This window comes from Ipomoea nil, unplaced genomic scaffold (assembly GCF_001879475.1).
Source record: "Ipomoea nil cultivar Tokyo-kokei standard unplaced genomic scaffold, Asagao_1.1 scaffold0268, whole genome shotgun sequence".
NCBI lineage: Eukaryota > Viridiplantae > Streptophyta > Magnoliopsida > Solanales > Convolvulaceae > Ipomoea > Ipomoea nil.
This window is the reverse complement of record NW_017616696.1, coordinates 3,738,052-3,764,806: the sequence shown is the minus strand read 5'-3', so window position 1 is coordinate 3,764,806 and position 26,755 is coordinate 3,738,052. Positions and strand designations below refer to the sequence as shown.

General features: G+C 34.5%; 2 protein-coding genes and 1 long non-coding RNA gene across 5 annotated transcripts; 1 reads left to right on the top strand and 2 right to left on the bottom strand.

The window, feature by feature from the left end:
• On the bottom strand, positions 1-5,758 carry LOC109148900 (OTU domain-containing protein 3-like). Of its 3 annotated transcripts, none has more exons than XM_019296644.1 (11): positions 5,494-5,758; positions 3,496-3,930; positions 3,237-3,409; positions 2,178-2,251; positions 1,961-2,015; positions 1,696-1,770; positions 1,205-1,278; positions 1,025-1,073; positions 849-933; positions 609-665; positions 1-221 (listed from the first exon to the last, which is right to left on the bottom strand). In XM_019296644.1, exons 2-11 carry the CDS (start codon positions 3,809-3,811, stop codon positions 157-159), a joined length of 1,023 nt encoding a protein of 340 aa, XP_019152189.1. In that variant the 5' UTR covers positions 3,812-3,930; positions 5,494-5,758; the 3' UTR covers positions 1-156. The 3 variants fall into 3 exon arrangements, with proteins under 3 accessions (XP_019152189.1, XP_019152190.1, XP_019152191.1); XM_019296645.1 differs by lacking the exon at positions 5,494-5,758 and adding an exon at positions 5,330-5,431; XM_019296646.1 differs by lacking the exon at positions 5,494-5,758 and having other exon boundaries at positions 3,525-3,764.
• LOC109148970 lies at positions 210-26,488 on the top strand. Its single transcript, XR_002048901.1, has 3 exons — positions 210-289; positions 12,577-12,589; positions 26,478-26,488. It is a non-coding gene; the product is annotated as an uncharacterized LOC109148970 (long non-coding RNA).
• LOC109148818 (probable receptor-like protein kinase At5g47070) lies at positions 13,859-16,958 on the bottom strand. Its single transcript, XM_019296564.1, has 5 exons — positions 16,698-16,958; positions 15,812-16,210; positions 15,318-15,578; positions 15,077-15,199; positions 13,859-14,708 (listed from the first exon to the last, which is right to left on the bottom strand). The coding sequence occupies exons 1-5, from the start codon at positions 16,941-16,943 to the stop codon at positions 14,193-14,195; spliced, it is 1,545 nt and encodes a 514-aa protein (XP_019152109.1). The 5' UTR covers positions 16,944-16,958; the 3' UTR covers positions 13,859-14,192.
• Positions 26,489-26,755: the final 267 nt, after the last annotated feature.

Below are 26,755 nucleotides of genomic sequence, written 5' to 3'. Positions count from 1 at the left end.
TTAATTGTTTATTTTATCCGTACATTGCATGAGTAAACTTACTTTTCTTCTTTTTCTTATTCAGTTATTCTTCTTTGGTACCTTATTCTTTACTACTGAAATCAATTGCTGCAGAAAGTATGTGTAAATTTTCCCCAGAAAGAAGATGTAATGTTACTAATGCTTGTTTCCAAAACTCCACCAATTCTTCTTCTTCTTCTTCACATCTCTCGGAGGTGACTCTGCAAACCAAATCATTTTGAGCACAGAAAGAATGACACCCCAAAAACGTGTTCCCAACACCAGTATGGTGGACTATGGTTCACATTGCAATGTAAGACCATTGATAAATGTTTATTTTTAATATACTGAATGTTCATTTTTAATATACTGAAAGTTCATTTTTAAATAGAACTTTCAGGATCCTAAAAATGAACCTTCATACAATGAACATTTAATATACTAAAAATGGGTTTTCAAAAAATAAACATTCAATTTACTGAAAATGAATCTTCAGTATACTAAAAATGAACATTATGCAATTGGAGAATTGGTCCACCTTGTAAGGTGGACCAAGGTCCATGGTATAATGATTGTCTGTCTGTTCATTTTAGTATGCAAATGATTACCTCCTTCAGGATAGATGGAGTTGTAATGCACCTCCGCCCAGAAGCTTAAGTGAATAACTGCAGAAGTTAATAAAGCAAAATTAGGATAAGAAATCGGTATTAAGGCGGCGTAATTCTAGTTAATGTGTCACAGTGATGAACTAAAAGTATGTCATTCACAAAGTCTAACTAAATAAATACAGATTTCCCGAAGAGCAGAGCAAGATCACTAGTTTTAGACGTAAAAGGTTCAGAAATCACCTCTTTTTGATTTCTGTATCTTTGGAAGAATCTCGAGGTAACAGGTGTCCTTAAATGATGTTATGACAAGAATTTTTACACCATACTGCCAATTTATTGAAAATATATCAGAATAAAAACTAACGCTTTAACCAAAACGGAAGAAAGTATATGCAGTTGCACTAATGACTGATTACCGAGTCTGCAGCAGCCTGCAATGTAACATGATCACCCCACTCCCCACTCCTGAAACAATTAAATATAAAGGTAGGTATAAAGGAGAAAAAGGAGAAATGACTAAAGAAACGTACATACTAATCAAAGAAATATGAAGTTATGGACAATATGAGAAACACATAAAGGGACTTGAATAGTACTTTGACATCCTCGTCAAGTAGTCATCATATGCCATGGGAACATATCCCTCGTACGTCTCCGGGTGACTTCTAAGCTGATGGAAACCCAATGATCACGTGTGAAATGAGAAGAGAAGTTGGACAAGAAAGCAAATGGGAGTTTACATGTAACAAACAAAGTATCATTAATGGTCCATTTGGTTCAAAGAAAATAAATTCATGGGATAATTTTATTTGAGGAAAACGAATTTCTTGGTCTCCTTAGGTATTTATTTTCCACACGTTTTGGGGGAAAAGGATACAACAAGAATTCCTATATTACCCTCACATATCTTTATTATGTAGGGGCATTTGAGTATTTAAACTATTTATACTAATTATTCCCAACAATTTAACCAACCAAACAATGAAACCAATATTCCAAGTAATTTCATTTCAATGGAATTTAAATTCAATTCTTTTCCACAAACCAAACTGACTGTAAGCAAGATGTAATTTCCATTAAAAATCACCTGATTAACAACTTCCTGTCTGACAAACTTGTGATGCTCGGGTGAACGATAGAATTGATCTGATAAAGCACGGAACTGAAAACAGAAAAAATGATGAATACTTACTACTTGATAGAATGTTGACATCATAAAATATCAAGTTACTCCAAGTAAACTTCATGTATTATAGATTATAGCATCACATATTCACATGCATTATATTGTGTGAGCATTTATCATATATGATGCTTCAATGTATACTTCAACGAGCTAAATTGGAAGTAACCTGACAGTTGCCATCCCCTTCAACTTTGTGCTCAACCAGACCATTTTGCAGTAATCTGAAACCAAAAACACCATTATGGCTTTGAGGATGCATCTTAGATTCTTAGTAGTTAAAGAAGTGTGTAAAGAATCAGTACAAAGATGTGATATTACATAAAGTTGTATGATGCAATATTTTTTCCTTGTTTAAAGCAACTTCATAGAGTGTCAACCACTACCTAATTAGTAGCCTTTCATGATCAGAAGTTGCTTCATCTACCGACGGTATATCTCTATTTATTCGAGGGATGTGCTGAATGAAAACAATAACAAACTCAAATTCATTAAAAATCACTATTGAGAATTTTAAATCCAATGAAACTAGAAAGTTTTGCACTGTTAAGAAGGGAGATTCCCAAAGTTAATCCATGATATTGCATTTGAGAATTTGACATCTTTGAAATATCCCTTATCAACAATTAGAGACTCAACACAAAACATGAATATATATTATATAGTATATTAACTTATTAAGGGCCCGTTTAGTAAAGGAAACCATTTCTCATTTTTCCACTTTTTTTAATTACAACTTTCCACTGTTTTCATTCTCCAAATGGATCTTTTTTAAAAGGCCCAATTCACCAAACATGGGCCACCAAATTTCCAGAAAATTCACCATTTCAAGACCAATTCTTGCTGCCTCTAACCCTAATTACATCCTCTCTCAATTCTCCAATCACTCCCTCTAATATCATCCACATGGCCATGGAGCTTTGTAATTCCCAAATATCTTCCCTATTTCATCTTCTAAAGGATGGATCAGTTTCCCTTCCTTTTCATTACAATGCAGGTAATGGAAAACATCCAAAAGTTGTTTTCATCCAAAAGTTGGAAAACATTTTTCCTTTTTCAATTTTGGAGAACAGAAACAACTTGAACAAGAACTCTATTTTCCATTTTTGTTTTCTATTTTCCCAAAATTTTGGAAAATTTTCCAGCAGCCAAACAGGCCCTTAAACTCTCAATTTAACCATACCCTATTTTGTGTGCAACCATTATTGTGTAAAACTATTTATTTACACACATTAAATGATCCTTCCTGCCAAGATATGGAAATGAGTGATATTTAGTCCACGTGTACGCAGCCAAGAGTTACAAAATCTAGTGCTTACTAAAACCTGAAAGTTAATGCATTCACATCTCGATTGTCTATTTATTTGCATGTAGTAATAAGAATAAAATTGAACTCTCAGTCAAAAAAGCATTCCAGAGATCGTAAATTCAAAAGCCCAACATACTTTTAGAGCAGTCATTTGGTTCAATCGCCTGGCAACTTCTCCATCAGTCTCTGACTCATCCATTATTTCTAATGTATGTGTAACCTCGTCCCCATCACACGATCTATCTCCAGGACTAGAGCAAGAGCTTGAAGATCCCATATCATCAATGGCATCCGACACACCACTATGGCCTGCAAAATTACAGAACTCTTTGCATCAAAATAATGTTTAGAAGAAGTGGAAAGCACACAGATAATACTGAAGGCAAGAAATGTGCCAGTGTAATAATTTCTTGATGGGCTAGACCAAGGTTGGACATCAGTCGAGGCTTGTACATATGTATCCCTATGTGAAGGCTCAGCAGCTTCTGTAACTGACAACTCTGACAATTCTTCTTGGAGAGCATGTGCAATAACCTCATCATTATCAGTTCCGCCATACAATGTGTCATTGTAACTTTCTCTGGCATAATGTTCATGACAGATTTCAACAGCATGCTGACTACTATCACCATAACCATTACAACTGAAAAGTTCATCCATGCCAAGGAACCTAAGAACCCCACTAGCAGAATCTGATTCCGGTTCATACATTCTTATCTCTCAGCAGAATTGTCAACTTCCTTATTAAAAGTTCGAAAGTGCTAGAATCAACCTTGTTTGTTTGAAAGTATTTTAGCCTTCCGTTTAAGCTCAGTGCAGGTTTCTGAAAACTAGGATTCAAAATCAAAGTAAAGTGATAAGAATTAGCTGCTGAATATTTAGTAGGGAAAGAGAAGCTGGATCAGAGTATGTTTAGGTATTAAATCTTCTATTACTCAATAAATGTTGCCCGATCATGATAGTTTCCATAAAAGAACCAGGGAAAGCCTATTTGTTCATTTTCACATAAATAACCTACTTATATCTTTTAGTAATGATTTTTCTAAAGATGGCATGCAGCGTTGCAGTTAAACTTAGCAAAGTAAATACTCCATTCATGCAATTAATTATAAAAGCTAGTGAGAACTAGTCAGATATTAATATGTGAGATGGAAAAAAAATCCACAATGATTTCAAAAGCACCATATTCCATCATGAATGTGATGCTTCAAGTGATTTTCTCTCAAAACACCTAACATCTTTCCAAATTCTAACCGCATTTATAAAAGCATAAACATATCTTCACAAAGAGTTTCCATTAAAAGCATCAGAAAGGTAACATTTATACAATCTACAACTGCAGTGTTTCAAATGGAGGATATTTTGCACATTTCTAGCTCACTATCTGCTAGCCAAAACTCCATAATAAATTTTTATTCACTAATAATTCAGGATCCCTGAACCATGAAGTGGAATAATCAAGTTGGTCTTCATAATAGTATATTCCATGGTTGAACATAATAGTATATATGTAGATATAGATAATTCAAAAACCTTAAACATGCATTTAAATATATAAGCTACAATTATAAGACACTTGAAAGCACTAATGAACTACTCCATTAGGTTCACTCATTTGCAAGTTCATTTCCATTCTACACAAAGCTGCTAAGTGCTTGAATTAACTTCAATATCCATAAAGCAAGACATTTTTTCCCTAAGAACACCGCAAATAAATCTTACACATTAAACCCTCAATTTTATATTTCTGAGTTCTCCTTTCCAACTTCCAAGGGTCCAATATATTTTAGAGCTTCAAATTTATTTATATGAGGGACATACAGATACTTGAAGGGCATAAAATTAAACACTCTTTTACCCTAAAAAAGGAGCAAAATCAGCACTCTAATAAAGTAACATATAGCAGATTGAAAAATAATAGAATCACAAAAAGTAATCAGCAGCCATAGATAATATCCTCATTTCTCAAGCATCAGCATCTCTATTATACAGATTATTAACATAACAAGAAAAATAAATTAAAAACATATAATGGAAAAAGAAAATAAAAAATCAAAGCTTTAGCACAACGCAATTCTAAATCCACGCACAGCAACTAACCCAAAAAAAAAAAACAATAATTTTAAAAATAAATAGATAAACACAGAAACCGAGCTAAAAACAAACAGAATTGAGGAAGAGGAAACCCAATTGATATCAAAACAGCATAATAGACCAATCCAAACCCACCTTGAATAAAACTCCACAATTATACATGAATATATACAAATATATTACAAGTGAATATCCGTCTCATAAAGAAATGAAGAAAAATAAGTATTTAATCAAGTTCAGAAAAAAGCAGAGAAAAGGAGAATGATTGTAAAGGAAGAAAGAGAGATTTAAATACGTACAGCAGTGCAAAATTAGCTTTGGCTGCGGCTAAAGTTACTGGGAGTTGAAAAGCGAGAAAATTGTGTGTATGTATAGATTATATGTGCGTGTATTCTGGTAGGAAATTTGGATGAAAAAGAAGAAAATTGTGGGGGGAAGGAATAATGGAGTACAAGGTACGGAAAAGCCAGAAACTTTGTATGTATGTATGGGTTAGGATTTTGTGTGGATTCGAAGAAAACGTTTCATATAGGCCGATAGGCGGCCATTTCTTGAACGTCTCATCTTGCATTTTCCAATATAAATAAAGTAAACTTTTATACCTCTTTTTTAAAAAAATAATTAAATAAATAAGGAGGGGGCAAACAATTACATCACCATTCACCATTCACCACTATGGAATCCTTCCACGGCATCCATCACCTCAAGTACCTATGTAAGAAAAAACGATGTCAAATAAGTCATGTAAGTCAAATAAATAGTACTCTGTATATTTGAGCTTTTAATTAATGAATTTTTATCAAAACTTTTTAAATTGTTAAAAGAATAATATAATTTAATTCAAATATTACATATTCAGCAGGTTATCGTTAACTAAGTTCCAATGTTGCAAGACATCAAAAAAAAAAAAAAAAAAAAAAGTTCCAATGTTGCAAAAAACGTTAGGCGCCTAGCGTCTAGGCGCCGATTTTTTTTTTTTTTTTAATTAAAAAAAAAGTTAAAATTAAAAATTTTCAAAATTTAGTACTAAAACATAAGGTTTCCATAGTTATTTCTTAGAAACTATTTACAAAAGTGGTTGTAAAATTGTTCAAAAGATTGTTTAAACCATCTAAAGTTATGTCTTCCGAAACTTTTTCGACATTTTCAAAAAAAAAAAAAAAAATTGCCGAACTGCGGAGGAGGCCGCCGAGGCCATTCCTCGCGACAGCCTCCTAGCGTCTAGCGCCTAGGCGCGATTTTTGCAACACTGCTAAGTTCTCATGTATATGTTTATTCATATTTAGTATTGACTTGGGCTACAAATTAAAAAATTTATACAATAATTTTTTTAATTGGAGAGTAATAGAAAGACATAACAATCAAATCAAATCAAAATTTATTTTACAAAATTTTCAAGTCATTGTGATATAAATGTACCAAGTGGTTTGTGGTATATTGATATCCGGTTGCTTCATTACGTGGGAGGTTTAGAGTTCGAGTCTCGGTATAGGCATAGATTGTATATGTGGGTATCCCCTTCCTTTGTAATAAAAAAAAAATGGAAAAGGATCAAATAGGCCCTTAAACATTCAAAAGTTGCAATTACACACATAAACTTTTAATTTTAGTGCATTGAGACCCAATTACCGAAAGAAAGATTACCTGCAACTCCCAATCAAATCCTCCCTGGATGTTGACTGTGCACCATCTTTAAGACTTTAACAATTTGACTTGCCAGTCAACATGGGCTTAATTGGGTCTCCATGTACTAAAATTAAAAGTTCATGTGTCTAATTGTAATTTTAAAAAATTTAAGGACTTAATTGACTTCTAGTAGAAAGTTCGAGGGTCTATTTGACCCTTTCTCCTAAAAAAAAAATGTACATATATAGAAGTTTAGTAAGCATCAAATCAACAATAACTTGCTAAGTAAAATTATAATTTAATTGTACTTTTTTATATATAAAAGGGTTCCCATGAAACTTTTTTAGTTAAGAGTCTCAATTATTGTACTATTTCTTCTGCTTCTTTTTTTAATACTACTATTTCTTTTGCTTAGAGTGCTTATTTGACACTTCTTCTATATTTGTATAACTAGTGTTTTATCCGTACGATGCATTGAAAAAATTATATTATTGTGAATTTAAATAAATATTTAGAAAAAATAAAAAGATGTTAAAATGTATAATATAATAATACCGTTGGATTTTCATATATTTGGTCAAATATCTATTTTCATAGCATACAAAATTAAAAATTAAAATTTTGCATGGTTAACATAGTCACTAATCATGTACATATTTAGATAAGTTTATAAAAAAAAATTACATAATTAAATTGATTTATTCTTCATTGTATTTCATATATATTATAATTACAATAATATGGATAATAACTAAGAGAATTATCAATTATATCAAAAAGATACTCCATATAAATTTGTGTATAAGTTTAAACTTTCATATGATGCATTTCTTTATATGATTGTAATTAAGAGAATTGCATTTAAAGAATTTAATTTTTAAATTTGTATGAATTAATGTAGTCCATGTATTTAGGTAGATTTTTAAATATTTACGATTTTTTTAAAATTAAGAGTTGTGTTTATACATATTTTAAAATAAATTTTAGGGAAAATGACACTTTTTTCCCCTAAGTTATATACTTATAGCACTTTTTCCCCCTGAATTATTTAAGTGGCTCTTTTTCCCCCTGAAATGTTAAATGGACATATTTACCCTTAAAATAAATATTTAAAATAAATATTTCATTTAGTTTTATTCTCCAACAAATTATTACTATAATTTGGTTCAAACCAAACAGATACTATAGCAACCAAACCAAAATATTCCAATTACAATTTATAATCAAAACACAATATTTAGACTTTATTAAAATCGCGAACCGGAATGGCCGGTTCATGTTCCGAACTGAAAAAATAAAATACATTTATTGTTGAATTTAGACTATTTTAAAATAAAAAAAAATAAAATTTTAAAATAAAGACGGTTCAAAATCGCGAACTGGATCCGGAACCGCCGGTTCACGGTTCATGATCCCTTTTTTTTTATTCTTAAATTTAATAAATTGAAATCCAAATATTGGGTTCTAGATCTGAATCATAACTGAAAACTTTTAATTCGATTGCTATAGTGTCTGGTTCAGTTCGAACCATGGTAATCGCTACATATACGCAATAATTTGTTGGAGAAGTAAAATAAATAAAATGTTTGCTTTAAGGGTAGAAATGTCAATTTAATATATTTAGGGGAAAAACCACCACTTTTAAAATAATTGAGGGGGCTAATGTGCTTACATAAATAATTGAGGGGGAAAAAGTGCTATAAGTATATAATTTAGGGGGAAAAAGTGTCATTTTCCCTAAATTTTATTATTGAGTAACCATTGTAGCAATTAATGTGTATAATTATAGCATTAATCGCAATTATATTTAAAAAAGAGTTAATTTCTTTTTTTGTCCTAGATTTATGTGACAATCCACTTTTAGGCCTTTATTATTAGAACATTCTTATTTGGTCCTAGTATTATTGTGACATGGCTATTTTTAGTCCTTCATCAACAAAATCATTGAAATGTCGTTAAATACAAAGACATTTCAATCTTTTTTATACAAAGTAGGTTGAATCGTTATAGTTTTTATGTTTATTTTTTAAAAAAAAAATCATAATTGAAAACCAAAATGTCTTTGTATTTAACGATATTTAAACTATTTTGTTGATAAATGACCAAAAATGGTCATGACCGAAAGTGGATGTTTTGATATATATATATATATATATATATATATATATATATATATATATATATATATATATATAAGATCGAAATCATCCTTCAATGGATCGGACCAAATTAAGATTCTCTCATTTGTGGTTTAGTGCTTTTCGTATAGATCTTCCATGCCATTCTTCGTGAAGCTGACGCATATAGATAAGTATATGAGACAATGATAAGTGCCATGAAACAGCACAAGCACAGAGACATGTTTGATTCACAGGGAAAGAAATTTAATTTCAAGTAAAGAAATAAAGTCTTTTTTTTTTTAAAGAATAAAGTCATTTTTTTTATTGGGAAAGTAATTACTAAGAATAAAATAAATATAATTTTTTTTTGAATGCAAATAAATATAAATATAAATTTAATATGAGTGAATAAATGTTGATATCAATCCATACTGTTTAATATATGATAAGAAAAACAGTACTTTTAGCGCTAAATAGTTATACGTTTGTAAATTTGACCCTTATCAATTGATTTGAACAAACTTAATCATTTAATTATCCATAGTGTATGTTTTCAAAAAAAATTATTCACAGTGTATCACATTTAATCCATAATGTTATATAATTAGAAACTTACCTAATAGATTTTTCTTCACAAAATTATATTTATTAATTACTCTCCACCATTAAAGCTTCATTCTCTCTCCTTTTAATGTCATCTTCATTAACATTTGATCTGCAAGAACCCTAATTCATAAATAGTCAAATCAATAATTCCTGTTTATGAGTTAGGGTGAAGGCCAGGCATTGGTGTTGAGTTTTCCTATGAATTGCGTGTTTAATTGTGTTCGGCCACAGTTACGTTTGAGCTAGCTTTGTTTGAGGGCTGGCTTTTGATCATCATATCTGAATGAATTTTAAAATTCCAAAGACAAAAAATTATTATATGGAAATTCAAATTCGATCTAGTGAATGAAATGGACTATTATAGTCTAATTTTGGATAGACAACACTCCTTTACTATTTCATTTCAAGACTTTATATTCTATAAATTGTTAAATTTTTTATGATATTGTAGGATAATAAAGAAAAAAATTATTTTTGATCCTTATTTGATAAATTTAGAGCTATAAAATTACAAATATACTCAAACACAATTTTTTTTTCAATCTTTATAGGAAGTAAAATATGCAAAAAAAAAAAAAAAAAAAAATAATAATAATAATAATAATAAATCATAACTTTATAATTTTTTTGGACAAGGACAAGGAGTTTGTAAGTTTCGAACTCACTTGACGACTAAAGGCATCTCCAACTCAAGAGTTTTAGAGGAGAAAATTTGGAACATATATAGAACAAGCGAAGAGACTTGCTATAATTGAGTACTGATCGCTCAAAACAAGTTTAACATTAAAAAAAAAAAAAAAAATTAAAGAGTATGCATGTTGTCCACACACTAGCCAATAAGTTGCGTACATAACATGCAACTTGTTGGCTGTCAAAGAGTAAGTTTTAAACCTACTCAACGATTAAATGTATCTCCAACTCAAAAGTTTTAGAGGAAAAAACATAAAGAGTAGAACAAGCAAAGAGACTTGCTACGGAGAGCTATTTGCTCGCAACAAGTTTGATGCTAAAAACCGAAATAAAAAAAAAAATATATATATATATATATATATATAAAATTGTTGAAGAGCATACATGTTGCGCACATACTAGCTTGTCTAGCCAGCAGGTTACGTGCACAACATGCAACGTGCTGGCTGTCAAAAAGATGTCCAACATTTGCTGGGCAGCTTTTATTTTGTTTTGTTTTTGTTTTTTTTTTTTTTGTTTTTTTTTTTTTGGGTTTTATACTTTATAGCATATACTAGTATTTTTTATGCGCGATGCGCAAAAAATAGGTGTCCAATATTAGTACATTATATTAAAATTTTAAATTTATTTAGATTTTAGATATTTAAATTATTTTAAATAATAATAATAATAATGTAAATCATTTTTATAAATTTGATATTTATATTTATGTAATAATTAACATATAACTCAAATATTTAATGTGTATATATATTATTATCAATGAAGAAGATAAAAAAATATATGGTGGATGCATGTGCATGGTAACAATAGTGGAAAAGATAACGGTAGGGATATGTTTGTCCAAAATATTTTAATGTACAACCTTTATAGTATAATGTACAAAAAAAACTTAATCGAAAAAACGGACATAAATTAGGGGTATAACTTTTAATAATTATTTTAGTGATGATTTAGAGATACAATAATATATTGTTGATGAGAGAAAAAATTTCTTATGTAAGAGGTAGGGCCGGTGATGCCTAAGGGCGTTAAAAGATAAAAAGGCTTCATTGTTTCAAATGAGAATTCTTTTTTTTTTTTGAAAAGATCCTGCGCGGCATTTATTGGAAATATGCTGAAATAGAGTTTGGTGGACCATTGTCCGAGTACATAGGTGTTGAATAATTAAAGGCCGAAGTGGTTAAAATATGTGCTAAACAATTATCCGATCTAGGAACATAATTAACTGAAACATAATCAAAGGAAACCATCCGGTTTCTGCAGGTGTCAATGGCATAGTCGAGGTATGAACGTGGTGTATCCTTCGCTTGTGATAAATACTGTTGTAGTAACAAACAATCCGTTAGTATGTCTACCGATCTCTCTCCACGATCCCATAGCCAGGATAACACTTCTTTACATGCAATTGCTTCTGCCATAAGCGGGGAGAAGCAGTCTATCAATGACGCCTGTAGAGCTGTGATATACGATCCCTGTTCGTCTAGGAGAATTGCCCCAACAGCGGTCTTATTTGTGGCATGGAAAAAGGCCGCATCAAAGTAACATTTATTCCGTGGGGAGGCAGCCGTATGGCTTGTGGGCGGGACGGCGGCAGGCTGTTGCGCCACTCCTTGGCGCTGCTCGGATGTTGCCGTGGGCAATCCACGCGGGGCGTGTTGCTATTGCGGGCGGTCCGGGTGTGCAATTTGCTATGCCCGGATCGCTGCGGTTACAGTTGCAATTATCTTTTGTGGTCTGGGCAAGTATGCATCCCACACAGCTCCATTCCTCGCTCGCCATATATAGTATAGTAGGCCTACTACATAAATAATTCCATCATCATCTAGAATATTTAATATCTTATTAAACCTATCTCATTAAACCAAGCATGGAAAATATCTGTGATAGTATTGGGGATTGGAAGGTGAGATTGTGTCCAAATGTTCCTTGTATAATCACATCTAACCAAAGAGTGCATAACATTCTCATGCATAATCCCACACATAGCACATGTTGGGCTAATCTCCACTCTCTTTATAATGAGGTTCGTTGTTGTGGGCAATATATTATTCAAGGCTCTCCATGAAAATGTTTTCCATCTTGGGGGTACTTTGAGCTTCTATAATTTGGGCCATTTATCAAACATCCATGTCCTCTGTTCATAATTTCCCACTATTTGCCTGTAACCACTTTTTACCAAGTATTCTCCTGTTATATCACCATGCCAATACCACATATCCTCATAATATGGTGACACAGGTATTTTCAATATTCGTGTCACATCCTCCGGGATGAAAATATCAGTTAAAATATCATGGTCCCAGGCCGCCGCTTCCTGATCTATTAATCCCATTACAGTTGCCTGCGCCAAGTATGGTGGTTTGTCAGTGATTATTTTCGCATTATTTTCATCCTGAAGCCATGGGTGATCCCATATAAGAGTTCAAATGAGAATTCTAGTTGTACCACCTTTTATTATTATTTACACCATTATATTCTTTAATAGGTGTGTTAATTTTATAGATGGTGTAAATAGAACAACTTGCTATTTACATTACTTTTATTAAAGTTAATCAAATATTATTATAATTAAAAATTTAAAAATAATATTATTAAAAAAAAAAATCATCGCCTTCTCCGTTGAGAATGCCACCTAGTGGATCGCCTTCTCAGGTGAGGAGGCAGCAAGGTTGCCTTCTCACCGGAGAATGCGATGATTTTTTTAAATGTTTTAATTTTTAAATTTTTAATTAAAAAATTATTAATGGCACATTTTAATTTTTTAAAATTATTATAGAATCTCGTAAATTACATTTGACTAGGTTGGTGTAAATAACCATATTTACACCTTTATTGTTATTTACACACTTATGTACTTGTTTTTTTTTTTTTTTTTTTTTTTTTGAAAAGCACCTATGTTACTATGTACTTTTTGAAATTTTCACATTTTACAATTCTAATATTATTTTCACTCACTTTTCACTAAAAATGGTACAAATAGCAACACCGGTTTCAAAAAGAAAAAAAAAAAAGTTCAATTATATTTCAGCACCCTCAGTTCAATTATATGTCATGGACCTATATTCGAGTTTCGCCCTCAGTTCTTCCTTCATAAAAATGAAAAATAAATCATTCCTACTCTCATAACTCAAATTGAATAATTCTCAAATAAAAAGTTTTAGAAAATTTTATTTTTTGAGCGGTCTTTACTTCCCCTATGCTTGTCTCGTTTAAAATCAAATGAATTTGGATTCTTCCGTCTGATCCAGTGATTTGAGACAATTAAAACGGCGTTTGCTTGTTTTGGGATCCTTTGATAGTTTGTTTTGAATCATTGGATTTAGACATTACTTCGGTGTTTCTTAAGACTTTCCTTTCAAATGGCAACAACACACCTTTTTTTTTTTAATTTCTTTATACCAAAGAATCCTAGACTGTGGATTTTATTGGCTTTCTTAATTTGAGCTGATCAGTTGATTTACATCCTCGTAATCTTTTACTAACTAGGGTTACAAGGCGGGACTTACTCAATGCACACTCAACTAGGATCACAAGGCGAAACTTAACATGTGCACACCCTCAGATAGTGACAGTGGGTTTCCCTCATCATTAAAAAAAAAAAAAAAAAAAAAAACTAACATCCATCCCAAGTTATACTTAACAATATATTTTCATCATTTCTTGTTTTATGGAGTACAAAATCTCACAAAATTCTGCAGTTTGCAGGCAGTACAAGAATTAACAATGTTTTTCATCTCAACACCAAGCTTGAAAAGATGAAAGCCACTAACAGAAACCATTACACATTCTGCATATATATCTGCAAAAGCTTCAGAATCTGCTAACAAAGTGCAAGCTTTTCTTTGTGGAGATTCTGCACACTGCTGAGAATCACTACTGTTATCAAGGGCGGCGCCTAAAGGGAAGTCGTCTAGAGTTAAGTGTTCTTCCATGTTATGCAAATGCAGCAACAATCAGGAGTTCATCTTAGCACGTTTTAGCGACAGTATACGAACCAACCACCCACTATCTCCAATTCTGATATTAATGATCCTTCTTTTACCTTTTCTCTCAGTTCCTTCTTTAGCACGAACGGGTTCGGGGGATTTTATAGCCGGTCTAGGATTCCCCATTCCCGCTGGCGCTTCGACAACATTGCTCACCATTTCCAGGACTTCGCTCATTGTCGGACGTGACTTTGGGTGCTTGACTAAACAGCGGTTGGCAATAAGAGAGAGCTTGTGAGCTGATCTTAAGACATTCCCTTCAAGTCTCGGGTCTAATATCTTCCTAAACTTCTTAGGATCTGTTGTGTGTGGCTTTACCCAGTCCAAGAGCTTCTGCTCGTTCTTGGGACGATTGCGATCCAATGGCCGCCTGCCCGTGATGAGCTCGTAGAGGAACATCCCGTAGCTCCACACATCGTGCTTGGATGTGAGATGACCGGTTTGAATATATTCAGGAGAAGCATATCCCATGGTTCCAACTACCTGCAGAAGCAGAGAAGTTAAAGACACATACATTGGACACATGTTGTCACTCCCATATGGGAGGTCAGTGGAGGCAGTATTGACTTTTTGTGTTTCAGTAGGTTGAGAAAGTAGTTATGAACAGATACTACATTGTAACAGTCAATAGTACTAAAAAAAAGTAGTTATGAACAAATACTGCACTGTAACAGAGTCAGTAGTACTAAAAAAAAGTAGTTATGAACAGATACTGCATTGTAACAGAGTCAGTAGTACTAAAAAAAAAGTAGTTATGAACAGATACTGCATGTCTGCATTGTAACAAACAGAGTCAATAGTACTAAAAAAAAAAACATGCCCAGAAACAAGGTAAAAGGAAGCATATATACCGCGGTTGAGACATGAGTAAGCCCTTCAGAAGGCCCGAGCCTAGCTAACCCAAAGTCGGATAGCTTCGCATTCCATTGCTCATCCAGGAGAATGTTCGAAGATTTGAAATCCCTGAAGATGATCTGCGGTTTATAACAAAGAGACACGATACTCAAATTATGGAAGCGTCGAAGAATGTCTATTGCAGCTATAAAGGCGAAAAAAATCTGGAACACGAAGAGCAAAACGACACACACACACCTGAAAGTCCATTCCCTCGTGTAAATACGCTAAGCCACGAGCAGCATCTCGAGCTATTTTCAACCTCATTGCCCATGACAGAGGCGTTCCCAATCGAGCTGACAAATGACTGTCCACGCTTCTATTGGGCATATATTCATATACCAGAAGGCGTTGAATTCCCCTCTCGCCATCCTCTGCACAGTAGCCAATTAATTTAACGAGGTTTTCATGTTCAGCCACACCTAGTACATTAACCTCAGTCACCCATTCTTTGTGTCCCTGTTGCACATAACAAGAACATAGATAATTATATATGTTGAGCATATAACCGTGCAATCCCACTGTCAGCTTAGGCATTTAGTTGAGATGGAGCACATGCTTCAATTACAGAAAGCTATAAACTACAGAAATCATATGCAATTTACAGATCAAGCCAAAAATGGTAGCTTTCCAATATGTACACTATAATCCAAGAAATATAACGAGGAAAATCATAGGAGAAACTGTCTTGCCTGCATCCCGGTTCTACTAAGTTGTTTTATGGCCACATCAATCTTTGCACTTGGATCCTCGGAACTTTTAACCGTTCCCTTGTACACAGATCCAAATCCACCCTCCCCAATCTTGGTCGAGCGGTGAAAGTTTTTCGTGGTTTCTTTCAGCTCTGTGAAGGTAAACACCCTGAGATCGGAGGGGCGGTCAGAGAGACTCGGGAACTGGGTCCTGCCCCTGGAGTCTGTACTAGTATCCGATGCATTGAGAGAAGCAGATGCAAGTGTAACATCAAACTCAGAAAAGCCAGAACAGGAAGAGATCCCCAAATTCGACTTTGATATCTTTGGGTCTTCCCTCTTTTCAGCATTGCAAGGCCGGAAACACTTCATTTCCTTCAATGAACTACACCACCATAACTGCAATTTTTGATTGAAGAATTGAAGCTTTTAGGGGATATTAATTAATTGTGCAAATCTTTTTCAGGACCCATCAATTCAAGCAGGTCCCTTTCCTACAGCCCAAGTTTTGCTTATTTATTGCAACAGTTTTAAGTCAATTCCCAGAACAGCCATTAATGAAGATCTACCAAACTACCAAAATAAATCATCTGAGCTTAAAAGTTAAAACAAAATACAAGATCTCATCCAAATCATAATCTTTACACACAAAACTACTAACCATGGCAGAGCAGAATCAACTTTTAGTAAGATATGATCTTATAAAATATATATGACCCACCATGTTTACAAAACCCCAGATACTAGCAAGATTCATTTTCAATTTTTCATCCATCCAGAGAAAAAAAAAAAAGTGCATAAAATTCAGTTCCGACAGTGCAGAGATATGTAAGTTGTAGACCCAACAAGAACAGACATCATTAAATATGAAAACAAAGAAACATACCTCTGGGGTTCTCAATCTGATTGAAGATAATGAATGGCTCCTAGGATTGTAGGAAGCCTGGTGGATGGGTTCAAAAAGAAGTGAATAAAAACTCAATCTTTGATCAAATCCTAGAAAACCAAGTGCGGAATTTAGCCACCTCAGTTGCCAGGTAAGAGCAAGGGCCTGAAAAGTGAAAGCCAATCCCAATAAATGGTCTACACACGGCTGCACTGCTAGTCCACGCTCTCCAACAAGTGGACACATACCCCACCCCCACCCCACCAACAAAATACTGAGTCCAAGAAATATGAAAAAATGATTGCTCCCAATCTCAAAGGGAAAATGCTACATGTATTCCTATTTTGTATTTCTAATTTGTATTCTCACACACAAAATATTAATGTAGACATTTGTATTGAAATCTACATTAAAAAAAAAAAAAAAAAAAAAACTTATTAGAATCTGCCACATCAGAAAATAAAATTAAGGAATACATGTAGTAGAACTCATCTCAAAGACCCAATCACCCTCAAATCTTAGATGGATGATGAAAATTGGGGTTTTTTTTTTGACTGAAATGGGCATATTGGAAAGGACAATAATGAACAACTTGTAAATTTGGACCAAAAAATAAAAAAAGTTTGGAACTTGAGTTTTACTCGGGATTTGTGTATTTTACCAAAAATTCAAGTTCCAAATGAGTTTTTTCTATTTTGACTCAATTTTAAAAGTTGTCCATTTGTGCTCATTCTTAGTGAAATTTGCACATTTTAGTCAAAAATCCAAAGAGATTGTAAGATGTTGCATGCATGGTTAGTTCAGTTGGTTCAACAAATCACTCTAGAGTCTTTTTCTAGCTAGCAGTATTATGGGGTTCAAATTTTACAAGGTCATTGGAAGATCGTTCTTGTCTGACTAGAAGTGATGAAGATTTTATGCACAAAGTTGAGTGTACAAATAAGAAGTAAAACAATTCGGGATTTACCTCTTCAAATAATTTTTGAGCAAAAATTGGCTTAAATTAGTCAATCTTAAGTTAGAAATAAATAAAAATTGTAATATGTGGAGTTATTAACTTTTTTTAATTAGTCAACCTATGAGAAATACGAACGTATAGAAACAGACATACACTATCCACCTAATTAAGCCGTCAAAAAATGAAATGTTGAAACTAAAGAAAATTATTTACACAGGAAAAAGAAAGTTCCGTTGACAGAATGACAGCAACGAGAGAGAGTGTCAAAATTGGAGCGAAGTGCGGAAAGATCCCACAAGAATATATATTATATTATATATAAATATAAAAGAAGGTAGATGGCCGCAGCAAGAGAAAGGTGGAGTTGTATTCACATTTGAAAGCTGTGAAGGGACAAAAGAGCAGAGGCGAAAAAGTCATCGGCTGAGCAAATGAGAATGAGACGGGTTGACGGGTTGTTTGGTAAATATCGATTAATTGATAGCTGTTAGTTGATTGTATTAAAAAATAAGAAGAAAGTTAAGAGAATGTTTGGTAAATAACTGTTAGCTGATTGTATTAATGAAATTGACTAGTTGATATTATTAGCGGATTGTAAAAAAGTGTTTGGTAAATTATTTGTTAGTTGATAGCTGATTACATGTAAAATGACTCTCTCAAAAAGATTATTGAAAAATTTGTTATTTTTTAAAAATGTTCGTTGTTAGCTGATTGTATTAGTGGGTTTGATTAGTTGATTGTAGAAAATTGTTTAATAAATTAATTGTTAGCTGATAACTAATTACATGTAAAATGACTTTCTCAAAAAATGATCAAAAAAGTTGTTTTGAACTATTTTTAAAATTTTAACATTTTGAAACAATAAGTTGTTATAAAAAGCTAGTTAATCAAACACTAATATTAATAGTTTAACTCAGTCAAACAATTAATTAATAATAAAATAAATAAGTCAAAATTAAATAATAAATTAACTATATTACCAAACAAGATCTAAATTTACACCCACCCAATCCATGCATATTCTATGGCGTTATTTTTAAGTTTCAGAAACAAACAGATTATTATTAAATATTAATATACAATTAACAATTTTGTCGAACAAGTTATTGATTACTAGATGGCAGATGTTGTTCTTTGAAATATGAAACCAACCCCCTCCCAATCCCATCCGGTAGACCAAACCCCAAGACAGCTTAGCATAGTGCATATTATTAATTATTATTATTATTGCGCAGAGAATTACTCTATCTACTTTGCACAAGTCGTTTATTCTACCTGAATAATTTAATATCAAATTACATATTTATATTAGTATAGCATTTTCATGCCCAATACTAAAACATTGATAGATATAAAAAAAAGTTAAAAATTATAATTCAAGTTATATATACACAAATAATACATATATTATACCTACACATACACATATGATTTACCATTCATAGGAATTTAATTAAGGGTAGTTTTGTCTAACAAAAATGAATAATTTTGTCTAATAAAATTGAAGTGTACAACATTTAAAGCAAAATGTATACATTTATTAGCATTAAAAAAAAAAAAACCGAACATATGGGCAAGCTAGCTATGGTGTTCTTGTTATGGATAATAATGGTGGTTTTGTGGCTGCCTGGAATGGCCCTCTTCGTTGTTTAAATGATATTCACTTAACGGAAGCCATGACGGTTAAAGAAGCTCTATCATATGTTAAAGAGAAAGGATATACGAAGGTTGTGATTTTTATTGATTGTCAAACATTCTGCAACTCTCTCAATAGTTCTGCTGTAATGGTCCAAGATCGCTGAGGAAAAACATCGTCGTATGAAACATAAGCAGTTGGACAGTTATGTGATGTCAAACGCAGCGTTTTGAGGAAGTAGTTGAAGGCGGTTAGAAACAAGCTGCAACAACGTCGTTTAAGCCTAATTGGCAGTTAGTTAGTAGTGGAATAACGAATGTAATAAGCGGTGTAATGGAGTTTAGGGGAATTATGCGAACTGTAATGCAATTGACTCTTCTTCTTCTCTAAATCTCTTATTTTCTCTATCACTTTTCTTATTCAACCCTAAAGGACACTACAATTGGTATCAGAGCCCTCAATGGAGGCACGGATGAACCAGCTAGAAGTCGCGATGGCTGATCTCAGCAGCCAAATGGAAGGTCAAAAAAGATCCACATCAGACCTTGTGGAGAAGCTGATCGCGCAGATGGAAAGCAGGATGAGCGATTGGAAGAACGAGATAGTGGAAACTATCCGTCTGAATCGACCCCCACCTCCAATAATGGGGGCGATTCCAGAAAACTCCTCAGTAAATGGAGCGAGACAGGAACCCCCGGCGAGCTTCCGATCAGGGCATCAGTCAGCTCTGAATGGCCAGTCGAGAAGGGCAGGGAAGGAACCAGTAGGGGCAAGCGAAGGAATGGGAGGAAATGTGGACTCCGGCAGCGAGGTGGAGCCGGATGAACTCGAGAGGAACTGGAGGCAAAGGAGAGTTCAAATACGATCCACTGAAAGCTCACCATTGATGAGGTATAGATACGAATTTCCTCCTTTCGATTACAGTCAACCTAGATTGTGGATTGGACGTTGTGAAAGATTTCTGCAATTATCTCATATACCTAAAATCGAAACAATGCATGTGTTGTATGTTAACTTGACTGGGAAGGCGAGTCTGTGGTTTGAAAGTTATTTGGCTGGATTAGAGGGTCCATTCCAGTGGATACCTTTTGCTGAGGCAGTGTGTAGGCGATTTGGAGAGGATGGTGGGGCAGTAATGGAGGATTTCACCAGTTTTAGGCAGAATGGGGGGGGGGGGGGGGGTCCTGGAATTCAAAAGCCTACTTATCCAAAATCATCCTACCTTAACTGACCTATACTTCCTAGAAGCCTACCTAGCAAGATTGAAACAAAGCTTGAGGTGTTTTGTGAGAACAACCCAGCCTAAAACACTAGCTTATGCTATGTGGTCTGCCAAACAGCTGGAGAGAGGGTTTCTGTCGAGTGAACAGCCAAAAATTTCCTTCCAAATCTCCACTAAAACCTTCCGCACCCCAGTAACCACAATTTCCAAACCATACAATGCCATCTCAAACCAAAATTCCAGGAATACAAACTCCCAAAGCTCCTCAAACTCCAATACCCTGGGTAGTACTGCTAAGGGCCCTGAGAATATGAAGGTGAGGGCACAACTCAGGGAACAAAACAAATGTTTCAAGTGTTTTGAGGCATGGCAGCCAGGCCACAAGTGTAAGGGATCTACTTTTCATGCCATGGAAGAGGGGGAATTCCAGGATGCTGCAGATGAGTTCCCTATGGAGGAACAGAACAGCCTAGGAACAAATGAGCAGGCTGAAATATCTCTCTATGCAATGATGGGAGGAGAAGGGTTAAACACAATTAAGCTGTTGGGATCAATTCATAAACAGGCAGTGGTGATACTTGTAGATAGTGGGAGCACCCACAGTTTTGTGGACCCCAAACTTCTTATGCAGCTGAGAATTCTAGTAGAGAGAGCCACAACACTAAGTGTGACTGTTGCAAATGGTGAACAGATGCAATGTGATAATGTTTGCAGAAAATTACATTGGCAGATCCAAGGGGAAGAATTTGAAAAGGATTTTAGACTTCTCAAATTGGGAGGGTGTGACATGGTTTTAGGTATGGACTGGATAGACATATATGCTCCTATTCAGCTCCACACTAGACCTCTTGGCATTTCCTTTAGTAAAGATGGTAAGAAGATATTACTGAAAGGGCTGACTAGAAAAGCCAATGGACTGCAAGCAGTGACCAAGAAAGATTTTAAGAAGTGGCAAAAGAATGGGGTGCAGGGGTTCTTGGTTCAGTGTGAAGGCCCAATCAGTATGAACCCTGAAAAAAGAACTGGAACTTGTTATAAGATAAGCAAGGAGGGTGAACATGAAGAATTGACTGCTATAATCCAAGAGTTCCAGGAATTATTTGAGGAACCAAAAAGCCTACCACCCAAAAGGATGTATGACCATCCAATTCCCCTGAAAGAAGGATCACAACCAGTGAACATTAAACCTTACAGATATTCATTTGATCAGAAGAATGCTATTGAGGAATTGGTAAGGGAAATGCTAAGCACTGGAATCATCACTGAGAGTGTGTCACCTTTTGCCTCACCTGTCCTATTAGTGCCAAAAAAGGACAACACATGGAGGTTTTGTGTGGACTATAGGGCTCTGAATGACATCACCATCAAGAACAAGTTTCCCATTCCTGTGGTAGAGGACCTCTTCTCTGAATTGGCTGGGTCAAGATACTTTTCTAAGTTGGATTTGAGGGCAGGCTATCACCAAGTGAGAATGAAGGAAGGAGATGAGTACAAGACTGCTTTTAAAACTCATCAAGGACTTTATGAGTTTAGGGTAATGCCCGTTGGCCTTACTAATGCCCCAGCTACATTTCAGGCATTAATGAATCATGTTTTTAAGCCACTACTGAGGGAGTTTGTGCTGGTGTTTTTTGATGACATTCTCATTTACAGTCCAGAATTGGGGAAACATTGGGAACACCTTAGAGAGGTTCTGAAGCTGATGAGAGAACATAAGTTGTTGGCCAAACTTAGTAAGTGTTCCTTTGCAAGACAGGAGGTAGAGTACTTAGGCCATATCATCTCTGGGAAAGGGTTGCACACAGACCCTTCTAAACTTCAGGCAGTTTCTGAATGGCCTAGGCCCAAGTCTATTAAAGGATTGAGGGGGTTTTTGGGCTTAACAGGATACTACAGAAGATTTATCCAAGGATATGGCACAATTAGCAGACCCTTGAAACAGATGCTGAAAAAGAATTCCTTCCTATGGACTAAGGATTCTGAACTTGCCTTTGATACATTGAAGCAGGCATTATGCTCAGCTCCTGTACTAGCCTTACCTGATTTCAGCAAACTTTTTATAGTAGAGGCTGATGCATGTCAAAAGGGCATGGGAGCTGTGCTACTCCAAGAAGGAAGGGCCATTGCTTACTATAGCAAAGCTTTTGGAAATAAACACTTGGGCTTATCAATTTATGAGAAGGAGTTTATGTCCATTGTTAATGCTGTGGAGAAGTGGAGACCCTATTTGTTGGGAAGGCACTTTGTGATTAAGACTGATCACCATGGCCTAAGGTTCCTCCTAGATCAGAAAATCACCACTTCAACTCAACAAAGAGGATTGTCTAAGCTCTTGGGTCTGACCTACACAATCCAGTACAAAAAGGGTTGTGACAATTCTGCTGCTGATGCTCTTTCCAGAAGAGACTTAGATCTTGTGCCTGAACCTAAAGCTGAGCTACACACTGTCATTTGTATCAGACCTCAGTGGATTGAGGAGGTCATCAGAAGCTATGAAGGTGATGAATGGGCACAGGAACAATTAACAGCCAACTTAATCACCCCTGGCAGCAATCCCAATACAACAGTGGCTGAGGGATTGATCAGACACAAGCAGAGAATTTATATTGGCAGTAAAGGGGATCTGAGATCTAAGTTGATGTTACAAATGCATGACTCACCCCTAGGGGGGCATTCTGGTCAGCAAGCAACTTATCAAAGATTGAGAAATCTGTTTTACTGGAAAAGAATGAAGCAGGAGGTAAAAACATTGGTGGGAGGGTGTGATATTTGTCAAAGATGTAAAAATGAAAGTGTAGCCCCACCTGGGTTGCTGCAACCCCTATCAATCCCTGATCAAGCATGGAAAGGGATATCCATGGACTTCATTGAAGGTCTGCCTAAATCTCAAGGGAAAGATGTAATTTTGGTGGTGGTGGATAGGTTAACTAAGTATGGCCATTTCATTGCCATCTCACACCCCTATTCTGCTGAAAGTGTGGCCCTAATCTTTATGGAAAACATCTACAAGCTGCATGGATTGCCTAAGGATATTGTCTCTAATAGGGATAAGGTCTTTCTAAGCAGATTTTGGCAGTCAATTTTCAAGCATTTGCAAGTTAAGTTGAGTATGTCCACAGCCTATCACCCCCAATAAGATGGACAAACTGAGAGGGTCAACAGATGCCTGGAAACCTACCTAAGGTGTATGGTGTTTAATAAGCCCAAGTCATGGTCCAAATGGTTGTATTTAGCAGAACACTGGTACAACACCACCTTCCACTCATCACTGCAGTGTTCTCCCTTCCAAGCCTTGTATGGCTACAAACCACCAATGATGGCCTTAGATACTGGGCAAAGGACAGGAGCAGAGGGGTGGTTAGCAGAAAGGGAAACTATGCTCATAACCCTCAGAGACAACCTAAGAATAGCACAACAGAGAATGAAACACCAGGCTGATAAAGGAAGGACTGAAAGAACTTTACAAATAGGAGATTGGGTATATTTGAAAGTTCAACCTTACAGACAAACCTCCTTGGCAATCAAGTCCAATGTGAAATTGACAGCTAAATACTATGGACCCTACCAGGTCACTCAAAAGATAGGTGCTGTGGCTTATAAATTGGCATTGCCTGCTGGGACTCAGATTCATCCGGTATTCCACATTTCCCAGCTGGAAAAGAGGGTGGGAGGACAAGCTGAGGCACAACTAGAACCCCCACTTGTAGGCCAGGAGGGTGAGGTGTTGGCTCAACCAATTGCAGTCCTGAATAAGAGGCTTGTAAAGATGAATAATAGGGCTAAAACTCAGATCCTTGTGCAATGGGCAAATCTGCCTGAGGATGCTGCCACTTGGGAGGACTTCTACCACATAAAGCGACAGTTTCCAGAGTTTGATCCTTGGGCTCAAGGATCTCGAAGAGGGGGAAGTGATGTAATGGTCCAAGATCGCTGAGGAAAAACGTCGTCGTATGAAACATAAGCAGTTGGACAGTTATGCGATGTCAAACGCAGCGTTTTGAGGAAGTAGTTGAAGGCGGTTAGAAACAAGCTGCAACGACGTCGTTTAAGCCTAATTGGCAGTTAGTTAGTTAGTAGTGGAATAACGAATGTAATAAGCGGTGTAATGGAGTTTAGGGGAATTATGCGAACTGTAATGCAATTGACTCTTCTTCTTCTCTAAATCTCTTCTTTTCTCTATCACTTTTCTTATTCAACCCTAAAGGACACTACATCTGCGTTGGACTTTGCATTTGCATGTTGTGTTATTTTCGAATGTCGTGGTTATTAACGACACTTTGAGCCAATATCTATTAAGTTTTTGTCTCGATCAGTGAACAAAACCGCTCATATTCTTGCACGTGTTGTTCGTTCTCAAATTAGTCATTTAATTTGATTATCTCTTATTCCATAATGTATTGAACATTTAATTTAATTAAATTTGTTTGGTTATCAAAAAGGATCAGAATATATGTATCCATTAATCTGACTATGTTTGGTATAACTTATTTTTGGTCGCATGAGTATTAGCAAAATGACAGTTTTGGTTCATATGTTTAATTTCTATCAATTTTCATCAATGACTATTATTTTAGTGTCAAAACTCATCACGACGGTCACCCATCTGTTTAAGGCATGCCGGAATCTAAAATTTTAAGGGTATTTTCATCCTTTTCAACTTAAAATTCCAATTTGAGCATGAATACCTGGATTCAAGCCCTAAGATCGATTCCAATTCGCAGTTCTCATCCTCATCCTACCTTAATTTGAGGAGGAGACCTGTGAATTGGGATTTATCTTATGGCTTAAATCTCTTTATTCATTCTCAAATTGAGATCTTAATTTGAAAAGGACGAAGTTAGCCTTAATAATTTCATATTTTGGCATGCCTTAAACGAATGGGTGACCAACATGATGAATTTTGGCACTAAAACAATAATTGTGGAAAAAAAAAACTAGTACAAAAATAATAGTCGTGAATAAAAATTAGTAGGAATTAAACATGTAAACTAAAACTCTCGTTTTTAATACTCGTGAGACCAAAATTGGTATTTGCTATTTTAAAATTTATACACTATTTTAAACTACAAATAAACTATAAATTATGTTTAATAAAATATGTAATGATTAAAATAATATCTTATTTTAAAACGATATCCTAAGTAGCGTTTCAAAATAAGTTACTAGCCTCTTTTTATATGAATGCTTTGATTATATTTCTAACGAACTTATTTCTTTCATCATGTGAGTTTGGTTTATCTAATTTTCTAACATGTGCATGTCTTCTTCATCATCATCATCTGTTCATATACTTTCTCAACCTACTGAAACACAAAGAGCCAATAACGCCTCCACTGAGGCTCAAAATCACAACCTTCCACTTGGAAGTCCATCCCAAATACCATTAGACCACATAGTCCTAGTATCATCATTATTATTATATATTATATATATTATATATTTCTTATATTTTTTATAAGAAAAAAAAAATATTTCTTATATTATTATTATATTTAGTAGTTTGAAACTGTACCACCTTGCAAGATGGATACGGTTCCAAACCATAACGATTGAATTATTACATGTTGGGCTAAACCCGATCCAAATTAAATAAATAATTGAAAAATAAAATTAAAAAAATGGACAATTGGCTGGTTAGACCCAAATTTTTGTTGTTTGGACAAGCGCATCCAGAACATGACAAACTAAAGAAATTGAGAAAAAAAAAAAAAAATCCTTAACTTTTCAAATAGTGGGCTATGGGTCAAGCTCGGACTAATTTTTTTTTATTGTTTGACTCCACTCACTCGAATCAAATTTTAATTGTACCAATTTGGTCTAGTCCAAATAGTAATTGGGTAGGTGGTGCATCGGGTCACTCGTTTGACACAAATTAAGGAGAGAGAGATTTGTAAAAAACATCTTTTGAATATAAATCTTGATAGATATTTTCTATTAAAATGAACTTTTTTCCTTCAATTATAGATTATAATGTGTATTTTTTTGTTGACTTTATTTTTCATAGATAACCAAACATAGTAAATTTTTTTTTTTTTTTTTAAAAAGGACTTTTTTTGGGGAGTAAGGAGGGGGGAACGCACAACACACTAAGCTCAAATGTCCTTCTATTAAGAGACATCCTAACTTTCTCGATTTCCAGTTGATTAACAATATCTATTGGCGGTTCTCTCAACTCGATTAAAAGTCATATTTAGATTTTTCAAATGGAACCTTAATGAAATGAGGACCAACTCTCAAAACCT